Source organism: Gastrolobium bilobum, unplaced genomic scaffold (genome assembly GCF_033153095.1).
Source record: "Gastrolobium bilobum isolate Gb01-03AN ecotype WA unplaced genomic scaffold, APGP_CSIRO_Gbil_v1 utg909, whole genome shotgun sequence".
NCBI classification, from domain to species: Eukaryota; Viridiplantae; Streptophyta; class Magnoliopsida; order Fabales; family Fabaceae; genus Gastrolobium; species Gastrolobium bilobum.
This window is the reverse complement of record NW_026895707.1, coordinates 511,002-532,110: the sequence shown is the minus strand read 5'-3', so window position 1 is coordinate 532,110 and position 21,109 is coordinate 511,002. Positions and strand designations below refer to the sequence as shown.

Genomic DNA, 21,109 nt, shown 5'->3' with positions numbered 1-21,109 from the left:
CTAATAATATAAGACCTAATTAAATTTTAATATTATCCGGTATTTGCATGATTTTATATAAGATAAGAGGGAGGATATTTTGACTACCAAAAATTTCCACTACCACCTTACTACCTATCTAATCACCATTGGATTAACATTTTCTCTCTCTTCAAAAACTTTTTAACATTCTCTCTGTTTGATCCAATGGTGATTTGATAGGTAGTAAGGTGGTATTGGATATTTTTGGTAGTCAAAATATCCTCCCTCATAAATAATATTATCCAATATTTAGTAATTCACTGTATAATATTAGATATGACAAAAATATTCTTTATTACGATCTGATAGATCGAGATGTCCAATCAAAGATTGATATGTTAATATAGGATCTGTTTGCCCTCTCTCAGGTACCTATAGGGGAGGTACCCTAGAGATCAGTGGATCGTTGTGCACAATAATACAAACGACATAGTCAAGACATGATGTGTGTGCACAGTGACAAGTTAAAATAGAGAGTTTAGAATGTATGTACCTTGTTGGTTTAACCCTTTATTTATAGATAGATTACCTGACAAGAGTGGACTTCTAGACCTCTCAAAAGTGTTAGAGGTCCAATTGTTGATCCATTGTTGCCGTAATAGAATTAATATAATTAAAGAATATTTCATTAATTCTCTCTTAACTGTCAGCCCTATTTGGGTCTTCTATAATATGGACCTTTGACAGATCCATAACACCCTTTAATAGAGAATTTATATAATTGTTTCAAATATGTCATATAATATTAATTTTTGTAAAAATCTATTGATTAGTGTGTCCAAAAAATTATTTTATAAAAGTAAAAACCTCCAATATTTTAAAAATTAATATATTGAAAATTTATTTTTATTTTAATACATTAATATTAAAATAATGTATTATTATTGAGAATTACACTAGTCAACAATATTAATACATAACCTCTTATCAGACTTAATCTCACCCTCTTAAACTTAATTAAGTTATACATCATTTAATATATTAAAAGATTATGTTATATAAAATTATACTATACGATAATCACATCAAACAATTAAAAATATCAAAAAATATAAACTTATACCAGCAGCCCTTTTATATACTATCAGTCTTTATACATCACACCAAATATGTCTTTACATAGTTAATTTCAGAAAGAAGTTCGGACAAGCATCTTCCCAATACTAATAAAATAAAAAAATAAAAAAACTTCAAATCAATATCGTAATATTTTGAAAAGCTGCATTTTCAACTGCTTCATAATTCCCTGGTAACATATCTAGCAGCACAAAACCCAACATTTGCAAATTGTGCAAAGTTAAAGATGCATGTAGCATTGAAACAAGCTTCAGAAAAGAACATAAATGAAATTCAAACTGCATCCGGTAGTTATTATTAACAAGCTACTCCAAGCTTTAATGTCCATAGAACTGAAATCTGAAATTACACAAAAGCCAAAACATATTTACAAGCACCCAAGCTTATTACATGATCCAAGTCAGCTTAAGTGCCCTTCAGGGATTGTCATCATCATCTAAAAGACTAATAACCTCCCTGTATATAAGCATTCAAGCGGTCAAGCTCTTGTCGGTGCTCGCCAACCACAGCTCGAACCACGTCCCCAATGGACACCATGCCCATCATCCCACTTTCATTAATGACAGGGATGTGTCTGATTCTCTTATCTGAAAAGGAGACCAGAATAAGAGAAGAACATATATACCAGTTACAAGCTTATGTAATCTCTCTTATTAATTAAAAAATAAAAATTGGCAAGTTATAAGATATCCTTCAATCTTTCCACCAAAAGGACAGAAAAGCACATATATACCAGTCATCAGTTGCATTGCTCGAAGAACTCTGGTATCAGGGGTGACTGTGATAAGTTCGTTCTGCAGCCACCACATCCGAATATTAGATATCATGAATGGTGAAATTGACATTATGCAAACGTACACGAGATTTCTATGTTACCCCTGATTACTGTTATTCTGCTCAAATGACGGTATCAAAGACTGCTGAATTTTGCATCCAATTTAATCCAACGCACAAATAATACAAACAATTGGGAAGGGGCACTACTAATTAGGGGAACAGTTGAATTCTCTAAACTTATATGGCACAAAATGCAGGTACCACAAGCAAACAGACGTTTCCCTATTACAATGGTTCATACCTCTTCAGTCATGATATCTCCAACCTTTGTGGACTTGGATGATCTTCCCTGCACGATGATCTTCCTCAGGTAATCTGAATAACAAGATGACAAAAAAGATGTACATAAATGACCCGATGACAAATATAATTAGCATAAAATGCTGTTAATATTTAGACCATTTAACTGCATCCAAGAATATATTGATAAAACTGATACAATTTTAGTCCACTATATTATGCCATGTTATTTACGGGACCCTTAGCTAGTTAGCCTATTTGCTCAAGCATAAATTACATTGTTCTTATTAAAGCACATACAAGTCTTTACGGCACACGATACACATCTAGAAATTCCAAAAGCACCAATGAGTGGACATCACCCATCCTTTTGCTATCTTTCTTGTATTTACAGGGTCTGAACTGTGTCCAATCATGACAATCCCATTTTGCTTGTGATCAATTATGGATATGTTGCCAGATGGCTTAACGTGCAAAAGCATATAGTATACGCGATCTTTACCAAAAGATTTTCTCTAAGATTTCAAGGACTTAGATGGCAAGGATGGGAGCAAAAGATGAAAGAGCACAAGAAAGTAGTTCCCCCCCCCCCCCCCCCTTTCCCTGTTCTTTTCTATAACATAGAACAACATTCAGGTTCACTACTTTGCATTGTCCAACGATTTTTATAGACATATTAGCATAAAGATAATGCACATTCATGTTTTAATTTCTCAAAGAAATTCATTTCATAAACTCCACTTAGTTTTAAGAGGAAAAGTCTCTTTAAACTTGCTTCAGATTAAAGGACTAGTAAAATCAATCCCAAGCATCATTGACAATCAATTATGCCATTCCTTCATCTGCATTGTTCCCTGATCCAACTACAGACCCAAAATCAATTTCAATATAATTTTGTCAGTACAGCTAATAGAGAAACTCATTTTTTCTCTTTTTTCAAAAAGAAAACCCTGACTATCAATTTTGCCATTCCTTCATCTCTATTGCTCCTGATCCAACTACACACCCAAAATCAATTTCAATATGATTCTGTCAGTACAGATAATAGAGAAGCTCAATTTTCTATTTTTTCGAAAAGAAAACCCTGACATGAGTCAATATCTTGTGAATATAACTAAAATATCCATCAGACAACATGTCACCATAACCCCCCCCCCCCCCAACAAAAATATATATATATATATATTTATATAAATATATGCATTCCTATCTGGTACCTCTTTCCGTTATAATTCCTGCAATTGACTTCTCCTCACCAGGTTTCACAACAACCAAAGCTCCAACATTGTTCTGGGTCATCTGCAACGGATATCAATTTAGTGGATTTCGTCAATCCTGTGTAATTAAACACCTTAAAAACTATTGCAAAAACAATTGCAATGAAAGTAAATATGAATTACCGATTTAACAGCATCATAAACAGTATCCTCTGTGTTGCACCAAAGCCAGGAGCCATCTGCACCTTTGCCTTTTGCTTTCAAGATGTCTTCAATGGTGGTGCTCTCAAAACCATGCTCCTCAATACGAGCAGGTGTAGCAGACTCATACCGTGAAAAGGATACAGGCTGCAATAGGGGGTTCACGATGCGCATTCGTTGCAACACAGCATTTTTTACGACATTCCCATGTGATAAAAACACTCGCAATCCTCCTTGCATTTTAACTTTCTACTAACCAGATAGGCAGAGAGTACCTCTTAGAATTTGTAATTTTGTAATTTAATTAGCTTAAGCCAATAAATGCACATACTCATGGGAGAAGAAGTGATGAGCTCTTAGCTCTACAAAGAATCACACAGTACAAAAGAACCAAGTATATGCATATCGGCCAATCCAAGTGTTATCCCCCCACCCCCAACCAAAAAATAAAAAAATGGTACTAATTAACAATGAAATAAATTTTGACGAGCATTGCAATATCAGATTGGAAAAAGCTAGATACTCCTAAGTTTTAAAAACAAAACTCATACAGATGTTACCAAAACCAATGGGTGAATCAATTTTACCAAGTGGTCCTCACCACCACAACCAGTTGTGTAATAGTTACCGTCGCATACCAGTTGCTTCTTTTGTAAAAGATTCATGCTAAATTGCATAGCTGTATCAAACTTATATCTTTTTCAGATGAAGCTCAGAGCAACATGGTGACTATCAACAAAAGAGAGAGAGGGGAAACGAAACCAATAAGGTATGTAAAAGCATTTCACAAGATTGTGCTGCTAATTACCCGATTCATGAAGTCTGGGAAATGGTTCATAAATACCCTAACATCGTAAAAAATTCCCATATAACAACATTTCCAAGTGCCAAAGGAGATCAAAATAACTTTCTCGTCCAATTAACAAGCACTCGGATCAAATCTTAGAATAATTTACATAACTTACCATTTAAAAATAAAAAAATGAATCTCAAAATTGAAAAATGAAGTATACAAGAAAACATCACTTCCAAGTCTAAAAAGAGAGAGAAAAGGAAAGAGACGCAGAAGGTACGGAATCCGATCTAAAAATTAATAGAAAAAATTGAATGAGAGATTCAGGTCTCCTCTTTAATTTTATTCAGCGTTGTTGTATCTTTGATGACTAAGGTTCATGGATATATATGGAAGTTGAGGGTAAGCAAACCAAAGCAATCAATTTACTTCATCACAACGCAACACAACATAACCCCCACAGACATCAGCATCAAGAAGCTGAAAATAAATCTGAGAGAAATAAATTTAGAGAAGAAAGGGGGTGGGGGTGGGGACCCATAGAATTAATGATAATCGGAGATAGCATATCATATCAACCTGAATCTGCAGTTTGGGTGGGGTGGGATCTTTCGAGATCCAAGTGAGTGGCAGCACAGAAGGGTGCTCGAACAAAGAATAAGAAATGAGGATAAATTAAAAACTAGTAAGTGGATAGAAAGACGTATGTACCTTACAAGAACACAACAGAAGAGAAGAGTAGAGAAAAGAACGGCGTCAGGATAGAAATGAAATATAGAATGGCTGAGCTGAACCCTAATGACACTGTCACTCTGACACGAATCTCACAATACAATAACCGTGATCGTGATCGTGATCGTGAGTGCTGGTGAGGTGAGGTGTGGTGTGGTGTGGGGCCCTCTCTTTAGTTTTGGATCATGACATTGACGCTATCCGTTTTACTATTTTCTTTTTCTTTTTTCTTTTTCTTCTCGCACTCTCGCAGGCTGCTACGTGATTTGATACTGACATCTTATCTGTACTATATGCTCCAACAACTTTCATAAAATTCTAGATAAATCAAAATACAAGGAATCTTCATCGACTTTTTCTTTTCTTTTTTTACAAAAAAAAAAAAAAAAACGACATCTGCCAACATATTCAATATTAAATAGAAGTTCGACTTTATCTAGCAGAAAATAAATGAACTTTTTCTTTTTATTCCATTTTATCATTAAATGAATATAACTATAAATAATTATTAAATTGTTTTATTATTTTATCTACTAAAATAATTTACTTAAAATATTTATATAATAGTTAAAGTTAATATATTTCCTTTGCTTACGAGAAAATTATTATTTCATATCACTTATCTTTTGCGTTTGTGTATGACGTAGTAAAATCAAACTGTAAGTGTATAAAATTTTAATAAGATCAATACTAGTTAAGTAATAAAAAATAAATGTATAGGATAACATGTCTTTTTGCGTAAAAGGTGAGTAATACTGCTCAAAACTGAATCCCATAGCAAATTAGCTACTTGCTGGAATTTTTTAATGTGCTGCAGCAGTATAAACACGGTTGATGGTCCTTTGTCTTTTTTTAAAAATTATTTGATTTTTAAATTCTTCCTTTTTCAATAATTTACCTCTCAATCCCCTTTTTCTTTCTATTCTCGGAAGAGACCTTGAAATTTCAAGACCACCAAGAAAAATGAGATATAAAAAGACACAAATAAATCATCAAATAAGATTTATTTTGTCTTATATTATAGAAGATAAAAAAAATTTACATAATAAAAGATAAATTTATCTTTTATATATATATATATATAAATATGAGTGACTCGTATTTTCTCTTTTTCTTTTTTATCGTCACATGAGTCTTATATATTTTTATATGTATATACGATAAAAAAAATATTAATTCCGTTAAATATTAATTTAGCTAGGTCTCTTGAAGGCCTAGGGACGTAATCTAGGCTCTTGCTCCAATTTCCAATCAGCTAACTAGTTTGCATTGGTACGGTACTAATAAATTTATAGAATAGGATATGATAAATATGTTTAGGTATGGTGGTAATTATTTTTGTAAGTTGAATAATGTTAATTATATCGTGAATATGTAATAATTATGGATAATATATAATAATTAGTATATAGTGAATAATAATTTGTTAATAATTATATTATTTATTTGAGGTTTACTGGGCAAGGTTTAGTGCAATTTTTAATAATCAGTAAAATAAATACCAGTTTGGTATTACTTAGTATGATTTGAAAAATAATTTACTACATTGTATTATAGCAATTATGTAAATAATTAAATTATTTTTTATAGTTAGACTAATTAATTTTCATCAAAAACAATTTGCTGATTTATTTATATTGTTATTATTGTAATGTCAATGCTAAATTAAGGACGTTGTATTTTCATCTCCATCTTTATTATTGGATCGTTCATCTTAATACTCTTCTGATGATTCCCATCAAGGTCGCATTCATCATGGTCAGATTATAACATTAGACATAATAGATTGCGATATTTATCCAATTATTGCTTAAATCATATGAAAGACAAACTTGGTTGTTCATATTTATATACAACTAACAAAGCGTCATGTTATATTTGTCCATTAGTTAAGCAATGTAGAAGTCCTTTTATTACTTGCAATAAACTTATTGATTCATCCATTGAATTAATAAATTATGGTGTTTGAGGTCCGTATCACATAATTTCTTACACTAGCCATTGATTCTTTATGAATGTGGTGTGTGATTGCACTCGCTTTATTTGGAGTTATTTGCTGAAACATAAATTTGAAGTCTTGACCATATCTCCAAAAAAAAAAAAAAAAGTCTTGACCATAATTTCTAATTCTTTTAGCAATATTTTGATTTTGTTTGACGAAAAAATCAATGTATTTTAATCTCATAATGCTAAAGAACTATGATTTGCTATTTTTTAGTCAACAAGGATTTCTTCATCAATTTTCACTTGTGAAGACTCCTTAGCAAAATTCTAATACTGAACAGAAACATCAACATATCTTGAATATCGCAAAACTTTATACTTGTAGTCATAGATCCCTATTCATTTTTAGACAAAATGCATTATAACTATTGTGTTTTTTGTTAATAAGACTGATCCTAATATACTTAGGCACCGATCTCCTTACAATTTGCTATATCACAAGGAGTGTGATTGCTCATAGTTACAAGTTTTTGCTTCCATTTTCTTTGCCCTCATAGCAAGTTTCATCCACGGGCTCACACTTGTGTCTTTCTGAGTTATTTTCATCGACTAATCAACCAACAAATCACGAGACAATATTCATTTGCAACCGTGCATCTCATGGATTCTTTTTCAGATTTAGCATTGCCTGATATATTTACATCTTATAGCTCTCCTCTATGTCTAAAACCAGAGGTTGCTCCCTATCATGAGTCATCTGTCCCATAATAGCCTACCCACCCTGCTCTTGTGCAATGTTAACAGCCTGAATGTATTCATGATTCTTTGGTTCCATCTCAATCCTAGTTTCTCAGAGATCCACTTGAGTAGTCCTAGATATCTTTAAGATTATCATTGCAACTTTCCAATCACGTATCCATTATCACATTTGTTCCATATCCTTTGTCCTTAGTGATTTCGTATGAGCTATCTCCTAAACATAGATAATTCACTTTTAATGTCTTTTCACATTTTGAACCTTATTTTGACCATCAAAGCCATCAATTTTTCTGAATGATTTGTTTTTCCTTTGCTTTCAAGCAAACACATAGTTGGATGTCACTAGATTTACAAAATTGAATTCAAGTCTCATGGTTCCATTAAGTGATATGAAGCTCGTTTGGTAGCCAATGGGTATACTCAACAAGATGGGTGAACTTCATTGATACTTTTTCCAAAGTTGCTAAGTTAGTCACAGTTAAAACTCTACTAGTCATTGCATCCTTTAAAGGTTGAATCCTCTATCAATTGGATGTAAATAATGCCTTTCTAAAAGGCAATTTATTTGAAAAGTTTTACATGGACTTACCTCTCGTCAATAAGGTTCAGGGGGAGGCTCTTGGTCACGATGGCAGACCTGTGTGTCGTCTATGCTTTTTATGGCCTTGGTCAAACATCAACACAATGACGTTTAAAAAAATTACTACACTTTTAAGGCATGACTTTTGTCGGTCCAAGTTAGACTATTCCCTTTTCACAAAAGGTTATGGATCATTCTTTGCTGCCCTCTAGTGTATGTGCATTACTTAATTCTCATAGGTCCATCATTTATAATAATTGAATCCTTTTAAAATAATTCATTCACCATCGATTCAAGTTTAATAATTTAGGTAACTTGAAGTATTTATTACCTATTGAAATTGTTAAGAGCTACAAGGGCATTGTGTTCCAAAAGTTACTACTCCCTCCAATTACCATAAGACGTGGGATTTCTTGCTTGCAAACCAGTTATTGTTCCCATGGAGCATAAATATCAACTCAATGGTATTGATGGCAAGCCTTTATCTAATTATTCACAATTTCGAATATTAGTTGGAAGGTTATTATTATACCTCACACTCTCTAACCAGATATAACCTTTGATGTCCACAAATTGGGTCAAATCATCTCTCAACCCAGAATCCCATACTTGCAAGCAGCTCACTGCACTTTCTTATATATCTTAAAAGTAGACTTGGCCAAGGACTATTGTTACTTTCATCTTTTTCTTTAGGGGCTGTTTGGTAGGAGAACTTTTTTTAAAATGATAGGAAAGTGAAAATAGGATTCATATATATCCATGTTTGGTAGAGGTTTTGACAATATTTGCGTGGTCATCTAGTTTGCCTTGGATTTCATGTTATGTGCAAATTATGAGTTATTTTCCCTTCTCAAAATACCACAAAAGATGTGGTATTTTTCGTTTACCGGTAACATGGATTTCGTCACAAATATTTTTGGACAAATGTGCCCCTTTCTCTTCACAACGTCATCTTCATTTCTTAATCCATATCCTTCTGGCTTATTTCTTCAGTAAAATTGCATTCTCTTTGATTTATTTCCTTGCTTGTTGAATACAGATTAATTTTTACTTGCTTTAAATTAGAACTTGTACCCTGTTATTACAGAGTTTTGGCAGATCTGAACTAATTTATTTCTCTTTGATCAGAGCTGTTGTTAAGGACTTCTTCATCTATGGTATCTGTATGTTGGTGCTCTCCCTTCACTCTACTTTTGGGAGATCTATAGATGAAGTGTAAAAATCCACAGGTAAAACAGAAAATCCGCACAAGCATATAAGCTCAGATCCTGAGAGCAGATCCGAAGGCAAGAGCGGTGACGCCAAGTTGGGGTTATTTTTGTAAAATAACCCTACATTTCCATTAATATTTCATCATCAACCAAACAAAGACTCAGTAAATTTAACCAACAATTCCCAGTAATATTTTCGCATACCAAACAGCTTTTTTATAACATTCCTTGGTAATTCACTTTCCTATCATATTATTAGTAATCATGATTTCCAGACATCAAAAAATTTCTCCTCTACCAAACACCCCCTTATAGTTGACAACCTTCACTGGTGCAGATTGGGTATTATGTTTGGATACAACAAAATTTGTTATTGGAATGTGTTTTTCTTGGGGACTCTTATCTTGAAAATCTAAGAAGCAACAAACATCTTAAAATTTGTAGCTAAAGCTGAATACGGAGTAATGACTGCTATTCAACAAAACTTTGTTTACTGTCGTCACTTTTGCAGGACCTTGCTATTTGCTGTTCGTACTTTATCTATACAGAACTATCACGTGTCCAAAATGGATAAAATGTGAATTTAATTAGAATAAAAAATAAGCATGATTTAAATCATGACTAATTTCAGAATTGGGAACTAATACAAAATTAATTGCCATTTTATCTGGGACTATTTTTTTAAACATATATGTGAATACACGCGGTGAAATCACAAAGATAAAGTGTGATGAAGTTACTGCATTATATAGTATTATGTTTACAAATAGTATTATTTGAATTTTTTCAAATTACATTAATTTCATCAAGAAGCTTGTGAAACTCTATTGCTATTAAATTATAAGAGTAGATCCTCTCATATTAAAAAAAAACATTACATGATCATGTAAGGAATTATAACACAAAAATATATCAATGTTATAAAGAAACATAGAGAAAGCAATATTAAAATAAATAATTACAAAATCATCATTATTGATTTATCTTTATATGTTTGTGATTTTTTTATATAACCATCTCATGTTTTTTTTTAATACAAGATGATCATTTTCTTTAAATTATCTATAAATCGTGTCGTTTAGACATGATTACATTAATTGAGAATTTTGTGAATTTATTCTCGATAAAATCTCTTCTCCCACGATTTATATATTTTAAGAATAAAATATTGTGTTTTGTTTGTTGGTTATTTGGCAAGTGGCTTCACAGAAAAAGAGCTGGGGCACCACATGATTGATATTATCTAACAGAGCATATGATGCCTCCGGAAAAAATAAAATGTCATTAGCAAAATAGCAAATGTGAAAATATAAGGGCCAAAATGACTTGCTCGCTTCGTTTTCCAACAAACACCCTCCACTTCATCTGATATTGAGGTAAATTTTTAATACTACTGTTATATCTAGGTGGGTGCAACATTTTTTACTTTTGAAAAAAAATGCAATGTGACGAGAAAAAAAAAATTGAAAGGTGGTAATTTTTTTTCCAAAAAGTGAAAAAATGTTGTACCCACTTGAGTACAACAGTAATACTAAAAATTTATTCTTGATATTATTATTAGAGTTTGGGGTATTTAATTACATTTTAAAAATAGAAGTGATATGCTGAACAAAATATAAGATTAAAATTGTCTAAATACATACAATCGAAATTCCATGAAAGCCAAGCATACTAGGGGTGTTCGCGGTCTGGATTGGATCGGTTTTGAAAGCAAAAATTATGCGATCCAATCCCTTCGTTTTGATCATATCATACATTCGGTTTGGATTTTTTTTCAAATCCGATCCGATCCAATCCAATTTTTTCCAGTTTGTATTGAATCGGTTTTTGATTTTTAGAAAATCCTAAAATTTATTTCATGATTTTTGTGCAAATAACATCTTTTGTATATATTGACTTTGTAATTCTTTTTTTTTTTTTTTGAAATACAAAAGCATTAGTAAACTATAATATAATTTTTTTTTTTGGCAATGAGATATGAAGTTCTACAAAGGTATAATTTTGTTAATGAGATGTTACTAGATTTTTTCTTGAGTTTAGTTGATGGATTAAGGGGCCTTGGGTTTATAAATTTTTGGGCTATGATTGGGGAAAGACCCAAGTAGGTAGTGAGAAATTAATATATTGGATCGGTTTGGATTGGATCGGTTTTCATCAACCCCTCCCAAAACTGATCCAATCCATTTAAAATTTACGATTTTTTTTTTATTTTTGATTTTCGATTTATTCAGTTATCGGTTTTTCGATTTGGTCACTGCGGTTTGAATCGTTGATGAACACCCCTAAAACATACCCTTCTTACGTTGCGGTTGCGGTGTCTCCTTGAGTGGACCATCTCATGGGTTTTATAACTTTTTCAAAAAATATTTTTCCTTTACTTTTTTAAAAAAAGAAAAAAATTGAGAGTTATGGAATATTATTGAATTGAAGACTCTGGGTGTGTTTGAAAGTGTTTTAATTTTTTTGTTTTCAAAAACTGTTTTGAATATGAATTTTAAAAACTGATTTTGAGAGTAAAAAAAACAAAAAAACTTGTTTGAGTGTAGTTAAATTAAAGTTATAAAGAAGTTGTAGTTATTTATAAAAATTTCATTAATGAAGTTTTAGAATTACAAAAATGCCACCATAAAGTAATTGTTTTTGCTTCTGAATTTACGAAATTGCCATTAATGAATCTTGAAATTTACAAAGTTGTCACCGCCTAAACAAAAAAAAAAAGCAAAAACTCCATGGGAGAACATCGCCAGGTTGTTTTTGTTTTTTGGTTTTTAAAACTGAAAAAGAATCATTGTTTTGAGAAGCAATTTGCAAAGAGTAAATACCCTTTTTGGTCCCTGATAATATCTACGAAATCTTTTTTAGTCTCTGACAATAAAAATGGACCAAATTGGTCCCTAAAATTATGAAAAAGGGCCACATTAGTTCTTATGTCAACTCCTCCGTCACTAACGTGGCTCTTTTTACGTACTGTTGGGACCAATTTAGTCCTTTTTTATTGCTAGGACTAAAAAAGATTTCGTAGATATTGCCAGGACCAAAAAGAATATTTACTCTTTTGCAAAAGAATCATTTCCAAACAGATTTTTTTGCTTTTTTATTTTAAAAACTGTTTCTGAGAATTGAAATCAAACAGACCCAGATCTGTCTCCTCAACTCAACTGACGCTGCAGTGCAGCATTGTACATTGGTACATTCTTAGTGATCCAATTCCAAATCCTACCGGAAAAATGGCGGGAAATTTTGGCGCCAGGATTGCATTGGATATTGTCCCTCTATATAAAACCTACCCTCCTTTCTTATTTCCCTTATCACCATTCTCGTTTTCCCTTGGCGCACACAAGCATAAGCACGTTCTCAGAATGGCCCAACCAGAGTCACACGCCAACAACGGCCCCGAGATTCAAGAGCCTTCGCCCAAAATCCCTAAGATCCACAAGAACGGTGACGTTTCTGCCGACACTCCTCTTCTCCGAGTGAAGAAACTCTCGGACAAAGCCATTTTGCCCTCTAGGGCTTCCCCTCTCTCTGCTGGTTACGATCTCTCTAGGTATAACCCTCTCTCTCTCTCTGTGTACATGTATATAGCATGGAGTTAAATCAATTTATTTATTTCGATTAATATTGGCAGTGCGGTGGAGACGAAGGTGCCAGCGAGAGGGAAGGCTCTGGTGGCTACTGATATCAGCATTTCTATTCCACAAGGGACCTATGCTCGCGTTGGTAATTAATTGTTTGTTTCTTTTTTTATTGTTTCGTTGTTAATTGTTTATTCTTTTTTTAAATTTTTTTAATGTATAGTGTTGATTTGGGGATTTTTGGGGGTTTTGTAGCTCCGCGGTCGGGGTTGGCGTGGAAGCATTCGATCGACGTGGGTGCGGGGGTGATCGACGCTGATTACAGGGGTCCGGTTGGGGTGATCCTGTTCAATCATTCCGATGTTGATTTTGAGGTGAAGCTTGGAGATAGGATAGCGCAGCTCATCATCGAGCAGATCCTCACACCGGATGTTGCTGAGGTTGATGATTTGGATTCCACTCTCAGAGGTGAAGGTGGCTTTGGATCTACCGGTGTTTGATTGGGGTTTCGGTGTTCTGATGTTATGTAGTATGCTTAGTTAGGGTTTAAGGGATGTGAAGAAAAAACCGATGGTGGGCGTGTTTCTACTTTTTCCCACCTATTGTTAGGGCTGATAAACGAATGAAATCATCATTGCTTTTATCAATCAAACTTCTCTTGCCCCATTTCATGTTTAGTGCTTTTCCTATTCCAAACTTGTGTGGTAATATTTGGTTGAAAGGAATTTGCTGTGAAAAAGAAATTATACAGGAAAATTTGGTCGGCTTTCTGGTGTCAAATTTTGTTGGTAGTAATATGCATGGATTAGGAAGTGGTGGAAAGAGATCTAATAATCGGATTATACATTAATATTTATATATTTTTTTGGCGTGCATTAGAATTATGCAATTTCCATTTCTTTGGTGTTTTTATGTTTATTGGTGCTGTAAACTGGGAAAATTGAAATTCTGAAACGGAGATTGAAAGATCTAAAATTAGAATTCTCTCCATTTAATACTGACGGGAATAATGGGCAACGTTTGGCATCCAACGCAAGTGAATGTGTTTTGAATTGATTTTGTTTGTTGCTTCACCTTTGGAAGCTCGAAATAAACATGTCGGAGTTGGAAACTGTATTAGGCCCTCCACATTTTATGAGGGTCAGCTCCAACAGGAACCAATTAGAAATTGCTTTACAGCGCTTGTATTCTCACATTTACATTTTTATAGCTAGTTTTGCCTGTGGTATAAAATGGGGGGAAAGTGTCTGGTTCATATATGATAACAGTACAACCGCTGCTTCTATATCTATCTGAGTTCTATTTTAGCCTTCACTGATGAAAATTGGGTTAATAGAGCTGCATGGCCAGGGCCTTTATGTGTACTGTAATCTCTTTAGTGTATGTTTATGTATCAAAAAGTGTTGCTTGTTGCTATGTGAGAGACTTATGATGCATGATTGAGCTGATAACTATGGATTTTCGTGCTGTACATTGGAATATAAATATTATCTTTTGGATTGGCGATGGAGTGGGATTATCTGCTGCGTTTTAATGGATAACCGTAGTCACAACCTTGCTGTACATATATCAGGAATTCATTGACCTTATCCGCACTGGATAGTTTACTTTCTGCAAAAATAGTTCGTGTCTCAGATGACAGCTTTCTTTTGGTACATGCTCCCAAACTTTCAAAAAAAGCTATGATGGTGAAACTAACTCTGAAGGATTTTTTTGTGTTTGAATAATGTTCCTCATGCCAATTAAGCAATCATCCATAATCCACAAAGGAATAAACTGGCAGGTGTGATATGTACTTGTTGAAGAAGGCTGCATTTATTAAAAATGATCTGAAATTTTAAAATTGCAAGAGTGCAATTAATTTGTTTGGCAAGAACTATGGTTTGTCAAACCCGAATCCGAATTTCCTTAATGTTACGTCTCAGAGCTTGAATAAAATATTTTTGCATTATTTTCACACACTCCCTTTCTGCCTCGTGTTCCTGAATTTGAATCTTTCCAAACCAGCAAACCAGAAGCTGTTTGATCAATTTCATAAATTCCTGTAAATTACTTTCTAGCTCTGTAAACTGGTGTCTTTTTTTTTTTTTTTGAAGTTATCTTACCTTAATTACCTTTGAGCTGAATCGGTTGACTCGGCTCCCTCACTATTCCCACAAGTTTCAACTTTTTGAGCCGGTTCTGAGATTAATCTAAAGTGTGAGGCATGTCAGAAATAAAGATATTTAAACCTCTAGTTTCTTTCTATTAGTTTTGGTTCTCTTTGCTGGATTTTGTTTGTTGGATTCCTGCCTTCCCTGTTCGGCATTTCATTTCTCTTCGACAAAGTCTAGTTTTAGCAAAAATATAAAATCTTTTCAAAAATTTCTATTTATTACACAGGGTATGTTGTCCTTCGTGTAACTATTCCGTGCTTTGAAAATAGCGATGGGGGAAAATTGTACTTTTTGCTTCTAATGGAAGATGCTACTAATTTATAATCAAATATTCTCTTAGCCTTCTTCGTTAGTATTATTTATTTTTACAGGAATACTTATTTGTTAGGATAAGTGTTGGATTGGTAATTGGGATTAATCAAGGTTGAGTGGAGTGTGGTGTTCAAGAAATGCGAATCTAGCACCCCCGATCAAATGTATGGGCCAGATAGTTGTAGGGAATTCAGTCAAGATGGGTGTGGCCTTGTGGGTTTGACTCTGAAGAAATCCCTTTCATGAAATAGTGCTTGTTGTTATGCTCAGAATGCAACATTTTGGTTTTGGTCTTGAACTTATGCCATCAAACAAAAACTAACCTTGAACTTCTTCCATAACTTCTGCTTGTAACAATTGTCTTTTGATATTTTCTTAGAAATATGCAATGCAAAAAAAACTTTCTAGACCATGAATTCACGTAACCAAATTCACATAGTAACCAAGCTGTCTTTTCTCCTGAATCTTCTTACCCAATTTTTATGCCCTCAGCATCAGGGCCTGCTGCACCTGCTAGTTATGTGGTTACTCCTCAATATTGAGCTCTTTCAGCATCAGCCATGTCTCAATCTGCTGTAACAGCAGATATGCCTGCATCCAAAGTAGAATCGGTCCCGGCCACCTCAAATTTGAAGTAATAAAGTACCAACCAAGAAAAATTGGTGACACAGCTTAGCACTCCAATTTCTGATTGGATAAGACTTAAATCTCTGGTTTTAAGGTGGATCACAATTTTGATTGACAAAATACCAACTACGTGCTGGACAAGACTCAAGGTTGCCTGCTATTGCAATGCTAAACTTTAGACCAAAGTTCTTGGTATTTGATGTTTGGATTCATGGAGTCTCTCAAAGAATGGGGTCAAGTGGTTCATCTTTCCATAGAATGCCTTCGTTAGTATTGCCAAGGATAGAGGGATCTTTGAGCTTCCTTATTCTTGTTTTTGTATGTAATGATTTCTTATGTCAAGTTATGACAAACTGGAGACTGTGCACTGATTAAACAGGCTTGAACTGGTTTAGCTTGCCATAGAATGCTTCACTGTTCTTGCCATGGTGGCAAATAGAAAGTAGGAAATTAAGAATGAAAAAAAAAGGCGAAAGTAGAAACAGTAAGCAATAGCTTAACTGTTCGAAATTATTTTCAATATAAAAACGTTACATCTGTAGCTTCATTTATTTTTATTAATTAACAAAAATTCATCAATAGAAAGGTCTTTTTGAAATTTTTGGGACAAAAAACAAGATGGAAAACTTTCAACAAGTTATTGTTATTTATTGGTAGCAGAGATGATACAGGGTTTATATTTGTACACTTGTATTAGATTTGAAACTTGTATTAGCTCGATCCTTTGACATAAGTGTCAAATTTGAAATTTGACACCTTATCTGAGAGCCGTTACATCCAAAAAGATCAACGACTCTGATTTGTAAGCATGTGACACCATTGATCTTTTTGTGTCAAACTTAAAATTTGACATTAATATCAAAGTATCCTATCTCTTAGTTTTTAGATTTGAAACTTGTATGAGAGGAGTTTGACTGTCCTCTCTCGCTCTTGTAGTAGTTGTATTGTACTCTGCTGTGGTTGGTTGGTTGGTTATGGACTATGGTTAGAGTCCAAGACTGACCTCAAGGACATATGCTCGTAAATTCTTTCCATGTGGGTTGTTGGTAAGTGTGAACATTCTATTAGAATACCAACATGGATAAAATTCAAACGCATATAGCCGTTGCTGATTTTTTTAACCATCGCAATTTTTAAAACTTTACTTTTTTGTTGATCCAAACGAATTTAGCCGTTGTGCAAGTTTGAACGCTGAGAGAATACGGAGGAAGACAAACAGAAAGATCCAATTTTTGTGGCACATAAATTAGTTAATTTATAATAAGGGTTATGAAATTGAAACTGGTGACTTTATTGGAGTCAGAAAGTCAGAGAGGACAACACAACATGAATCTCCAACGGAAAATATTTTTTAATGATTTAAGACCATTTAATGATATGATGTTCCCTTTCATATCATTAATTTTTTTTTTCCCTTTTTTTACTCTTGTCATTTTTTCCATTTTCCTATTTTACTCCTCTATTTACACTAAAGATTCACCTAAAGAATGGTGGTCCCTGAACACAATAATCTCCTCCTCCGAGGCTCCAACGGATCTTATTTCTTTATGTAGCTGAGCTACTTGCAGTGTAGCCTAGCCCGCCTTATTCTCCAAATTTGAATATTTTCCTCTCTCTCTCTCTCTCTCCATCATTAAATCTCAAAAGTTAAAAAGTTTTTCTTCAATAATAATAAAAAAAGTATCTATTGGGGAACGTTCCCACTTCCACAGCCTTTCTTATCTTATCTGATTGAAATTCAAATCTCCCTTTTTCTCTGTTCCTCCACTCTCTACTCCTTTCTTCATATTATTTTACCTTCCATCCATTTTTTTGTGTGTGTTTAGGCCACACCACAATCCAATCCCATGGGTGCCTGCTTGAGCAAGAAGAAAGGGTCCTCTACCTCCTCCCATTCCCAGGGGAATGGTGTCACTGTTAACGCGTCCAAACCCCCCACACAGCCAGAAGTGAACCCGAAGAAGAAGACAGTGCAAGAGAAACAAGACGCACAAGTAGTAGTAAAAGGAAAAGGAGGAGATGAATGTCAAGTGAAGAAAGAGATATTCATCATCAAACATAGGAAGAGCCATGATGATAGAGAAAGAAATTCCAAAACCCCACCTTTCGCCGATGAATCAATGGGTAACAAGATTGCACCATCCACACCAAAGATGGGGATGGGTACCGTGGGTGTGAGGACTTCAAGCTGCACCAAAGAAGAGGTCGATGCAATTCTCATTCAGTGCGGGAGGCTCAGCAGAAGCTCTTCTGGAAAAGCTGCTTCTTCTTCTTCTGCTTCTGGTGAGCGTGGGAGAAAGTACTCGGGTTCCAAGACAAGTTACGATTTTGATCACTGTGACAAGGATGCTATTTCTGCTGATGATGACCACAAGAGAGCCAATGCCACTGACAATAGTGAAGAATGTGATGCAGATAAAAGCCACCACCACCAACACCGCCAGCGGCACCGTCAATCTCCTTCTCAGGGAAGGAGAAGAACCCCAAGCAGGGAAAGCGAAAGAGAACAGCAACAACGATCCAGCAGCAGAGAGAGGAGAGTGAGTAGATCTCCCGGAAGAAGATCATCCGAGACTAATGCCAATGCCAATGCCAATGCAAGCAACAACACAAGTTCTAGGCCTGGAAAAATGGTATCTGTTCCTGCCACTGTTTCATCACTGGTTATGGATAAGAGTAACAATGGAGAATCTGCAGCAGCCACAGGCATAAAGAGGATCACGGTTAAGAGAAATGTTGGTGATGGTGGTTCAAGGAGTGCAGCGTCACCACGTTCTCAATCCCCTGCAAGAGCTGAACAATCCCTTAGCCGCAATAACTCTTTAAGGAAAGCTGAACAATCTCCTTACAGAAGAAACCCGCTCAGTGACCTTGATCCTAACTCCCTTGCTTATCCACAATCAAACACCAACAATGTGCAAAACAAACCCCACAAGGAGATTCAACCAGAAGAATCTATTCAGGTAAAATCACTTTAATTTCTCCCCCACCTGGAAAGAATCTATTTTTCTTTTATGTTTTGTCTTTTTGATCATTAATGTGATGTGATGTGATGTGATGAGATGAGATGAGATGATGTTTTGTCATCCCCACTGCAGAAACCAAATGTTGATACTGTGAACGACAACAACAAAAACAGGAGCAGCAGCAGCAGCAGAGCTGCGATGGGGAAGAAGGGTGTGAGTGTAAATTGCAAGAGAAAGGAGCAACAAGAGGAAGAGATCAAGGTACTACTGTCTTCGGTGCCTGATAATGCTGTTGTGAAGACAGTGGTTCCATCAGGGGTTGATAACAACCTTAAACCCCAAACATTAACAAGAAGCAGATCTTCTAGGCGATCCAGAGACTTAGACATCAATCCTGAAGCTCTGTTGAATCCTACACAATCGTATACCTCACTACTGCTTGAAGACATCCACAACTTCCATCAAAAGTGCACACAACCACCTTCTATTTCTCTCCCAGCTTGTCTCACCAAAGCTTGCTCTATCCTCGAAGCTGTTGCTGATCTCAACTCCACCACCAGCTCAAATTTCTCTGAGGACAGGAGAAGTCCACCCACTTACCAATCTAATTCTAGTAGAAATGAGTACAATCATTATGGAAAGAGGGTGCAAGATACCAAGGATCCATTTGTAGAATCTGAGGTAGTTGTTTGTGATGATGTGATGGAGCCAAGCTTACACAAGTATGTGACAGTTAAAAGGGGCGGTTCACTTTGTGGGGTAGACATGGAGGACCAAGAGTCTTCAGGAAGCAACAGCTTCATTGTCAGTAGTGGACAACAGCACTGGGCTATTTCTTCTTCTTCTTCAGGGGAACCCAGTTCTGCTGACTCAACAGATTGCTGGACTTCAAGATCGAATTCCAGAGAGGAGGGTCAGAAAAGTTCTTTAGGCTTGGAAGCTAGTTTGTCATCTGACATGGCTGAAGCTACCAGGAAGAAGACATTGAACAGCAAAGGGAGAGAGTGTGATCATCAGCATAGCGGTGGGATAGGGCGTGGCAGGCTTGGTTCCAGTAAAGGTATTCACACGTTGCCTGTGGTCACAGCTGCTGCATCAACATAGATGTGATGCTGATAGATACATCAAAGTCAATGAGTTTGACATTCCTCCTTCTGTTTGGAGTTGTTGCATACTTGCAACCGTTTCTCGTTTAAGGCCAATTTATGATGATCTCATAATCTTTGTTCTTTTCCCCATTCTGCAATTGTGTGGCCATTATGATATTATGCTTTCATTTCTTCGAATGAACAGGAAGATCAATCATTTTCAAACTCTATTTGTATCAACTCTCGTTCAATACAAACATACAAAGAGAGTCTCTCCACGGGGAAAAACAAGTAATTGCTCAAATCCCATAACAAGCATGCCTCTTCATCTTAACATTTGTATTGCTTTCCCTCATCTTTTAACCTTTTTTCTAAACGAAAAGCTGCCAAGATTTTCTTTCTAACGAGAGGATGAAAGGGAACTTTGATATAAATAATGTAATGCAATACACACGAGACTAAAACAAGAAAAAAAAGACTAGAACCTCCAAAAGAATCATTTTTCGTTAAACTTTTTGGGCAAAACTAAGTTTTGGGTCCAAATTTCGACCTGATCCTTTGGGCTTGGTCGAGAGGGCTTTCATGTTTCAACCCAATGAAAAAGACTAAGATACCCATTTGGCCATGTTGTATTACGTTAAAAAGAAAAAAGAGACAGGAAAATTATTTTATTTCTTTGAGCTTGAGTTAGGAAACTTCTACAGTTCATCTAGCTCTTCTTTGAAAGGTCCAATGTATTTGTTTCATCTACAGTTCATCTAGTTGGCTATATA

General features: G+C 34.8%; 3 protein-coding genes across 4 annotated transcripts; 2 read left to right on the top strand and 1 right to left on the bottom strand.

The window, feature by feature from the left end:
- Positions 1–1,361: 1,361 nt before the first annotated feature.
- On the bottom strand, positions 1,362–5,238 carry LOC133292585 (CBS domain-containing protein CBSX3, mitochondrial). Of its 2 annotated transcripts, none has more exons than XM_061491016.1 (6): positions 5,098–5,238; positions 3,576–3,842; positions 3,393–3,474; positions 2,177–2,250; positions 1,832–1,892; positions 1,362–1,685 (listed from the first exon to the last, which is right to left on the bottom strand). In XM_061491016.1, exons 2-6 carry the CDS (start codon positions 3,831–3,833, stop codon positions 1,543–1,545), a joined length of 618 nt encoding a protein of 205 aa, XP_061347000.1. In that variant the 5' UTR covers positions 3,834–3,842; positions 5,098–5,238; the 3' UTR covers positions 1,362–1,542. The 2 variants fall into 2 exon arrangements, with proteins under 2 accessions (XP_061347000.1, XP_061347006.1); XM_061491022.1 differs by having other exon boundaries at positions 4,966–5,102.
- Positions 5,239–12,756: 7,518 nt separating this feature from the next.
- On the top strand, positions 12,757–13,956 carry LOC133293472 (deoxyuridine 5'-triphosphate nucleotidohydrolase-like). The gene is made up of 3 exons (XM_061492057.1): positions 12,757–13,159; positions 13,241–13,332; positions 13,443–13,956. The coding sequence occupies exons 1-3, from the start codon at positions 12,840–12,842 to the stop codon at positions 13,685–13,687; spliced, it is 657 nt and encodes a 218-aa protein (XP_061348041.1). The 5' UTR covers positions 12,757–12,839; the 3' UTR covers positions 13,688–13,956.
- Positions 13,957–18,129: 4,173 nt separating this feature from the next.
- Positions 18,130–20,660, top strand: LOC133292752 (uncharacterized protein At1g65710-like). The gene is made up of 2 exons (XM_061491206.1): positions 18,130–19,245; positions 19,381–20,660. The coding sequence occupies exons 1-2, from the start codon at positions 18,130–18,132 to the stop codon at positions 20,350–20,352; spliced, it is 2,088 nt and encodes a 695-aa protein (XP_061347190.1). The 3' UTR covers positions 20,353–20,660.
- The last annotated feature ends 449 nt before the right edge of the window (positions 20,661–21,109 follow it).